General features: G+C 56.8%; 1 protein-coding gene across 1 annotated transcript in view; it reads left to right on the top strand.

The window, feature by feature from the left end:
- The window catches only part of RIPOR1 (RHO family interacting cell polarization regulator 1), a 10094-nt gene extending 2959 nt beyond the window's left edge, over positions 1 to 7135 (top strand). Inside the window, exons 9-24 of the mRNA XM_004371487.1 lie at positions 6 to 49; positions 128 to 253; positions 1411 to 1559; positions 1634 to 1763; positions 1846 to 2539; positions 2750 to 2970; positions 3076 to 3567; positions 3661 to 3782; positions 4664 to 4796; positions 5066 to 5201; positions 5319 to 5480; positions 5733 to 5891; positions 6042 to 6238; positions 6328 to 6411; positions 6494 to 6584; positions 6728 to 7135. Coding sequence (XP_004371544.1) covers positions 6 to 49; positions 128 to 253; positions 1411 to 1559; positions 1634 to 1763; positions 1846 to 2539; positions 2750 to 2970; positions 3076 to 3567; positions 3661 to 3782; positions 4664 to 4796; positions 5066 to 5201; positions 5319 to 5480; positions 5733 to 5891; positions 6042 to 6238; positions 6328 to 6411; positions 6494 to 6584; positions 6728 to 6825 — 3038 coding nt within the window. The 3' untranslated portion in view covers positions 6826 to 7135. The remainder of the gene's footprint in view (positions 1 to 5; positions 50 to 127; positions 254 to 1410; positions 1560 to 1633; positions 1764 to 1845; positions 2540 to 2749; positions 2971 to 3075; positions 3568 to 3660; positions 3783 to 4663; positions 4797 to 5065; positions 5202 to 5318; positions 5481 to 5732; positions 5892 to 6041; positions 6239 to 6327; positions 6412 to 6493; positions 6585 to 6727) is intronic.
- Positions 7136 to 8704: the final 1569 nt, after the last annotated feature.

Raw genomic sequence — 8704 nt, 5'->3', positions numbered from 1 at the left:
GACAGGGCTGGCCGGCTTTGCCAGACTATGTGTGGGCGATCAGTATGAGGTATGAGCATGTGCAGGGAAGGGCCGGATGGCAGGGTCAGCACACCAAGGGCTGCCCTCATCCTGCTTGTTCACCTAGATCTGCATGAAGTATGGGCGTCAGCGCTGGAAACTACGGGGCCGCATCGAGGGTAGCGGGAAGCAGATGTGGGACAGTGAGGAAACCATCTTTCTGCCTCTGCTCACAGAATTCCTGTCCATCAAGGTGATGTCCCAGCCCAGGACCACAAGACACCTTGACCTTGTAAACCTGTTGTGACTCTCATGATGCCAAGACTCTGAAAACTCCAATCCCTATGACCCCTCATGACTCCGTGGCTGTCTTAGTTATCTAGTGCTGCTATAACAAAAATACCACAAGTGGGTGGCTTTAACAAACAGAAATTTATTTTCTCACAGTTTAGGAGGCTGGAAGTCCAAATTCAGGGTGCTGGGTCTAGGGGAAGGCTTTCTTTCTCTGTCAGCTCTGGGGGAAGGTCCTTGCCTCTTCTGAGCTTCTGCTTCTGCGTAATCTTCATGTGGCTTGGCATGTCTTCCCCCATCTCAGCTTTACCTACTTGCTTGTTTAATCTCTTTTATATTTCAAAAGAGATTGACTCAAAACACACCCTTTATTAATCCCACCTCATTAACATAACAAAGACAACCCATTCCCAAATGAGATTATAACCACAGGCATAGAGGTTAGGATTTACAACCCATATTTTGGGGAGACATAATTCAGTCTACTACAATGACCCTGTGAATATGTGACCTCCTGACCTTCATGAAAGGAACCCTGGTGGAGCAGTGGTTAAAGTGCTCAGCTGCTAACCAAAAGGTTGGTGGTTCAAACCCCCCAGCTGCTCCATGGGAGAAAGATGTGGCATTCTGCTTCTGTAAAGATTTACAGCCTTGGAAACCCTATGGGACAGTTCTACTCTGTCCTATAGGGTCACTATGAGTTGGAATCGACTTGATGGCAGTGGGTTTTTGGTTTTGGACTTTCATAACCTTGTGATTTCCTCATAATCTCTGTAGCCTTAAAAATCTTTGTGACTCCTATGATCTCATGGCCCCTTTGACCTATGACTTCCTCATGATGCTCTGACCCTGTGATTACTTGACCTCTTGGTTCCCAATGAGGCTGTGACTCCCATGACCTCAGTGATCCCCATACTCCCAGACTGCTTCAAGTTCTCCATGGTTCTACATACTTGAGAACTCCAATTCCTAGGACCTCCTCATGACCCCATACCCCTGTGAATGTATGACCTCATGACCCTCTCATAATCTCTGTGACCTGCAGATTCAGACCACTTATGTCCTATAATCTTATGGCCCCGACACCCATGTGATCCCATTGTTCACTCTTGGCTACAGGTGACAGAATTGAAGGGCCTGGCCAACCACGTGATTGTGGGCAGCGTCTCCTGTGAGACCAAGGACCTGTTTGCTGCCCTGCCCCAGGTTGTGGCTGTGGACATCAATGACCTTGGCACCATTAAACTCAGCCTGGAAGTCACATGGAGGTTGGTGGGGCTAAAGGGTTTGGGGGCACAGCTAGGGTGCCGTGGGGCCTGCTAATAGTCCATTCCCTCCTCAGCCCCTTTGACAAGGATGACCAGCCCTCAGCCACTTCTACTGTCAACAAGGCATCCACAGTCACCAAACGCTTCTCCACCTATAGCCAGAGCCCACCAGACACACCCTCGCTTCGGGAGCAGGCCTTCTATGTAAGTTGCAGCCCAGACCATGGCCTCACAACTCCCCAGGAACCTCTGGGGCGGTCCTGAAATGCCCTTTTCTGTCTCCCAGAACATGTTGCGACGGCAGGAGGAGCTAGAGAATGGGACAGCGTGGTCCCTATCATCCGAATCTTCGGACGACTCATCCAGCCCACAGCTCTCAGGCGCTGCCCGCCACTCCTCAGCCCCCAGGCCCCTGGTGCAGCAACCTGAGCCCCTGCCCATCCAAGTTGCCTTCTGTAGGCCTGAGACCCCCACCTCTGGGCTCATGAATGAGGAGGGTGCCATGGCCCCAGCCCTGGCCAATGGGCATGCCCCCTATAGCCGGACACTGAGTCACATCAGCGAGGCCAGTGTGGACGCTGCCTTGGCAGAGGCTTCAGTGGAGGCTGTGGGCCTGGAAAGCCTAGGTCAGGTACCTAGCCCACCTGCACACCCAGATCCCACCCAGGGGGAATACCTCAGTCCTGTCTCTCCTGCCCAGGACCCTGGTCATTCTACCACAAGCCCAACCCTCAGTACAGTAGGCCCTGCCCACACATCTGCAGACCCTGCCCCACCTGAACAACTAGACCCAGTTCACAAGGCCACAGACTCTGGTTCTTCTGAGCTGCCAGGCCCTACCTGCTCTACTATAAGCTCCCCCTATAGCACCATAAGCCCTACCCACAGTGCTATAAGCCTCACCTACACTATCACAGGCTCTACCCATAAGCCCATGGTTTCTACCCTCACTACTGCAGGCCCTACCCACAGTGCTACAGGCCCTACCCCCAGTGCCACAGGATCAGTCCAGACCATCACAAGCCCCAAACACACTGTCACAAGCCCAACATATACTGTTACAAGCCCCATCTGCAAGCCAGTGCTCTCTACCCTCGAAACTATAGACCCAACCACCAATACTACAGGCCCAGTCCAGAGCACCATAAGCCCAACCCATAAGCCAATGCTTTCTACCTTAACTTCTGTAGGCCCAGCTGAGACCACCACAAGCCCCACTCACACTACTGCAGGCTCTACCCACACTACCACAAGCGCCACCCATACCACTACACGCTCCACCCACACCATCCCAAGCTCCACCCACACTACCACGAGCCCCACCCACACCACCATAAGCCCCATCTACACTACGACGAGCCCCACCCACACTACTGTAAGCCACACCCACACTACCACGAGCCCCACCCATGCTGCCCCAAGCCACACCAACGCTGCCCCAAGCCCTACTCACAAAACCAGGGTGTCAACTCACGCCACTACAAGTTCAACCCCCAGTGCTATAAACCTAGTCCAGACCACTACAAGCCTCACCCATCCTGCCACAAGCCCCACTGTTAAAACTGTAAGCCCTTCCACTTCTTTAGAGCTTGTTACTCTCTCCAGCCCCTCTGTGCACACACATCCCACCCTCTCAGGCACCAACTCCCTGCCATTTGGCCACCCATCCTGCACCCCTTGCACTCAGGCAGACCCTGTAGCCCCCAGCACCTCCTCCCCCAGTCCCACCTGTTCTGGTTGGGAACCCCTCACAAGCCCTACCCCAGAGCCCAATGTTCAGAGCCCAAGCCCCCCTCCCTCACCCCTAGCCCCTGCACCCCAGCATTCAGACCTTAGCCCGGCCATGGGTGCCCAGGCCTTAGTCCCAGAGGCAGCTGGAAGGGCCGGAGACAGGAGGCTGGAGGAGGCACTGGGGAATCTAATGGCGGCCCTAGATGACTATCGTGGTCAGTTCCCTGAGCTGCAGAGCTTGGAGCAGGAGGTGACCCGGCTGGAGAGCCTGCTCACGGTGAGTCTGCCAAGCCTGGGCTGGGCTAGACTGAGGCTGCATATGAAGGCAGCCAGGCAGTAGCAGCAGCTCTGACTTTCTCCATGACCCCAGCAGAGGCAAGGCTTGACCCGGAGCCGGGCCTCCAGTCTTAGCATCACTGTGGAGCATGCCCTGGAGAGCTTCAGCTTTCTCAATGAGGATGAAGATGAAGACAATGATGGTCCTGGGGACAGGTGAGGGGCTAGGTGAAGGAAGAGCAAGTGAGTGGGAGACAGGTGAGAAAGCGCTAGGGGAAGGGAAGGAGGTGGAGAAGGAGCAAGTGAGTAGGTGTACAGGTGAGACAGGACCAGGTGAGGGGGGGAACAGGCCAGGTGGGGCACATGTAAGGGTAGGAGGAGATGGACTTCCTGGCAGGTACATCTGTGTGTACGCCTCCCATGTACACCCCTTGTGTTTCCTTGATGCTGGTGTCTCCAGCCCGCTCTGAATCCCCAGTGCTTCTAGCTACCCTCCTCATGTCTGCAATGTCTGCCTCCCCTCCCAATAACCATCTGCCCATGAGCCTCCAGCTCCTCCTCCTTCCCTTGGCCTCATCTTGGATCCACTCTATGAAAAAGCCCTTTCAGTGCTTCCCCCTGCACACTGGGTCTCCTAGCATTGGCCCCCTCGAACTCAACTCTGGCTTTCCAGGAGGCCCCGGTCCCTTGGCTCTGTCTCGAAGTAGCCTTTGCTACTTCCCAGTTGAGGGTCGTGCCTAGTTGCTCCTCCCACTCCTGCTACCCAGGTTACGGCCCTGTGCCCTTCACCCCTTGGACCTCAGCCCCTTGCAGCCTGTACTGCATAGACCATCCCGCCTGCAGCCCGAGTCCTGCCCATCCCAGCCCTGGCGGTCCTAGCTGGAGGTGGTACAGGACAGTCTGACTCCACAGAGCTCCCTGCCACTTGCTGTTCCAGCCCTTTCCTCCTTTTGGAAGTGTTCTGTGAACCTACCCATTGTCTGTCATCTGTGTATCTTCTGTTCTTTCATCTTGGGATGGGGGAGCTCAATAAAAATGCACTCATGACCAGGTAATGATGCGTGCTCCTGGGGTGACTGACCCCATTTTTCTCTCAGGCCCCCAAGCAGCCCGGAGCCTGGGGCTGAGGACAGCCTAGACTCACCCAGCGCCTGCCCCCTCAGCACAGGGTGTCCAGCTCTGGATGCTGCCCTGGTCCTGCACCTGTACCACTGCAGTCACCTCCTACTGGTGAGGCCGGTAGTGTTCCCCCACCTTCCCCTTGTGGCCCCTTACCCCAGGGAGCCCCACACTTCAATCCTGGCCCTCCACATCTCCTCTAAGTTCCACACCTCATTGCCCCAGGGTCCTGGCATCTGGATCTTGCTGAATGGAATACCTCCCACACTTGGGCTCTCCCCAGCTTTTCCCAATGCATGCTGGGACTTATAGGCCCTGGGCTCCACCCTCCCCCAGCCCTACCCTGAGGTCTGAGCTACTTGGCCATACCTATTCTCCAGAAACTGGGCACATTTGGGCCCCTGCGCTGTCAGGAGGCACGGGCCCTAGAGCGGCTGCTGCGCGAGGCCCGAGTACTCGAGGCGGTGTGTGAGCTCAGCAGGCAATGGGAGATCCCTGCCACCTCTGCCCAGGAAGGTAAAGGCCCTGTGGTCTCTGGCTCTGGCATCTGTCTCCAAACTCCTGTCCTGCCCCACCCTACCCTCATCTGCCACCTGCCTGCCCTGTCTCTGACAGTTTCTGCACACCTTACAGTGGTCCAGTTCTCGGCCTCTCGGCCTGGCTTCCTGACCTTCTGGGACCAGTGCACAGAGGGACTCAACCCGTTCATCTGCCCCGTGGAACGGGTGCTCCTCACCTTCTGCAACCAGTACGGTGCCCGCCTCTCCCTGCGCCAGTCAGGTTTAGCCGAGGCTGGTGAGTGGGCTGCCTGCCTGCCCCTTCGTCCCTCCTGTCTCAGATCCCCAGTGATGGGGGCCTCAGGGGAAGCCAGGTCAGCCCACACAGACATACTGAGCAGAACACTTGAGAAGAAATAGCAAAAGCTTGTGCCTGGGGCAGGAGGACCCAGATGGTAGGATTTGGATGGGGGACCCTGGACCTGGGGGCATTCTCTTCCCTTAGAGGGCCTGGGCTCATCCAAACCCTGATGGGCACTGCTTCCCACAGTGTGTGTCAAGTTCCTGGAGGATGCCCTGGGGCAGAAGCTGCCCAGGAGGCCCCAGCCAGGCCCTGGAGAGCAGCTCACTGTCTTCCAGTTTTGGAGTTATATCGAAACGTTGGATGGTCCCTCCATGGAGGCCTATGTGACCGAGACCGCTGAGGAGGGTGAGCCAGTGGCCCTGATCTCAAAGGAGCCTGACTCTGTGGGTGGGCCTGAGGGTGTGGGCAAGGACATGAGCATAACCAAGCCCTCCCTTCCCCAAGAGGCTCCTTGCCCTGCCACTTTGTCCCAATCCAAGCCCCTCTTCCTTCTAGTTTTACTGGTGCGGAATCTGAACTCGGACGACCAAGCTGTGGTGCTGAAGGCTCTGAGGTTGGCACCTGAGGGGCGGCTGCGTAAGGACGGGCTGCGGGCCCTCAGCTCCCTGCTAGTTCATGGCAACAACAAGGTCATGGCTGCTGTCAGCACCCAGCTCCGAAGCCTGTCACTGGGTCCTGCCTTCCGAGAGAGGGTAAGGGCTGGCCAGTGCTCCCTTGAGGGCAAGGACTGGGGTCCCAGGCTTTCAGAATCTGGCTAAGTCTGCCCTCCAACCCCATCCAGGCCCTCCTGTGCTTCCTGGACCAGCTCGAGGATGAGGATGTACAGACGCGAGTGGCTGGGTGCCTGGCCTTGGGCTGCATCAAGGTGACCGCTGCCAACCCCCCTAACCATTCCTGACCCCCTCACCCCACCCCTGGGTCCCCCTCAATGCTCTCTCCTCTGTTAGGCACCCGAGGGCATTGAGCCTCTGGTGTACCTGTGCCAAACGGACACAGAGTCTGTGCGGGAAGCTGCCCGGCAGAGCCTGCAACAGTGTGGTAAGGCTGGAGGGCCAGGGGTATGGACCAAGCAGACCTCTGGGGACATCCTGGCTGATGAGAGGAGGGGCGAGATGGGACCAGGGGTGATAGGACCAGGATGGAGCTAGGGCTGCCCCTGACCCCGTCCTCACCCACTGCAGGGGAAGAGGGACAGTCTGCCCATCGACGACTGGAGGAGTCACTGGATGCCCTGCCCCGCATCTTCGGGCCCGGCAGCATGGCCAGCACAGCATTCTAACCCCCTAGGCTCTCAGAGCCCCCCACCCCCACTTTCAGGGCTCACCAGGCACTGGTAGGGAGGGTGAAGACTGGCTCTGGACACCCCTCCGCCACAGATTCCTTTCAATGAAAATCTAATATATTCTGTTCTCCTTGGGGTTGGTAGTCAGTGCCTGCAGTCAAGTGCCTCCCAGCCTAGGCTCAGCACGCCCTTTGCCACAAATAAGTGTCTGAGGCCTGACCACCCTGCCTCTGCCCCCTACATCCCTTGGTTTTGTATATTATTTACAGTTTTACAGAAAATAAAAAAGAAGCAAAATGCTTTTCCTGCATGGCCTGGCCTGGTGTGCTCTGATCCTCTGCACCAGCACCTTCTGGCTGTGGCCCTGCCTGACACTGGTGTGTCCACACTGCAGCTGTGACAATGGCATGTGTATTTCTCCTGGAAATCCGGGTAGATGAGAGCCGAGAAGCTGGAACAGGGCTTGGAGAAGAGAGCACTATGTGTGGATGTTGCTGAAAAGGCTCAGGCTGCAGGCCTGGAGTTGCCCCAGAAGAGGCCCAAAGGCTGCCTGTTCTGGGACTTAGCTCCTGCCACAAGGCAAAGGGAGCCCTGGTGGTGTAGTGGTAACAGAGCTCAGCTACTGACCAAAAGGTCGGCTACTGACCAAAAGGTTCGAATCCACCAGCCACTCCTTGGAAACGCTACAGGGCAGTTCTGTTCTGTCCTATAAAGTCGCTATGAGTCAGAATCGATTCAACCACAGTGGGTTTTATGGGGCAAAGAGGAAGCAGGCAGGGAAGGAAGGCACAATGGTGGCTGGAATTTATGGCCACCAGGGGGCAGCAGAGCCCCATCAGGAAATGCCGGACTTTTAGGTTTGCCCCTCGTCCAGGCTGCTTCCTACACAGGGAGCTGGGAGCTCCTTGAGGACTGGGTGGCAAAAGAGTCAAGATCCTGGCAGAGGGGGAAAGCTGGGGCCTGGGAGACAGGAGACCTGGATGGCTGCCCTGTGACCTTGACAGCAAGTCCTTCCCTTCACAGAGCCCACCTCCCTCTCTGTAATAACAAAACTGACTGACCCCTTGTGGCTGGGGACAGCAGGCTGACCCGACCGGCTTCAGGAAGCAGGGCTCCAGGGAGAGCGTTCAGCTTCCCCCAAGAGTTGCCGGGCACATGAATGTCTGTTAACCCCAAAAGGTTAAGAATTCTATGTGGGGAACTTAAAGGTGGGGTGGACTCCAGGATGTCAGGCCTGTTCTGAGGCTGTCAGCCCACCCCCAGGCTCTTCTCCCACCAAAGGTGAGGGAGACTGGCCGGGTAGGGCCTCCCCCACTCCCCAAGCCCACACTGGTACCCCAGTGCCTGTGGTAGCACAGAGCGTGACAGCACGTGCATGGAGCCGTCACACTAGGGAAAGTGCGCGCTGCAACTCAGGATGAGCCAATGAGGTGCCAACAATCTCCCCTGGGGAGTGACCCAGATCCCCAGAGAGCCCTGCCCCCCAGCATTCAGGGCTATGTATGAAGGTTTGGTTGGAACTTAACCACCTGCTGGGGAAGCCAAGCTGAGCAGAAAAAACGGCAACAGGAAGGAGCACAGGAAACACCTGTGTGTGGATGCAGGTGGCTCATTCCAGGCAGGGTGTGGGGGTGGGGGCAGGCCAACGTCCTCGGTACACTGACATAGCTCTGTGATCTCTCTGCAACTATGGGAGGAATGGTGCCGCTCGGTTTTTTGAGTGGTCAGCTGGGGCAGCAAGATAGGGGTGGGAGAAGACAAGTGATAAAGAGACTAAGCCAGCACCCAAAGCTGGCCACAGCTTGGGCCTGCTCCCAGGACCCCTGCAGAGGGGCTGCAATCCCAGAACCACCTCCTCAGGAGCCCCGCAGGCCTG

The sequence above is a fragment of the Trichechus manatus genome, unplaced genomic scaffold (assembly GCF_000243295.1).
Source record: "Trichechus manatus latirostris isolate Lorelei unplaced genomic scaffold, TriManLat1.0 scaffold00014, whole genome shotgun sequence".
Classification (NCBI taxonomy): domain Eukaryota; kingdom Metazoa; phylum Chordata; class Mammalia; order Sirenia; family Trichechidae; genus Trichechus; species Trichechus manatus.
The sequence above is the reverse complement of the archived record's forward strand: the minus strand, read 5'-3'. Positions and strand labels throughout refer to the sequence as shown.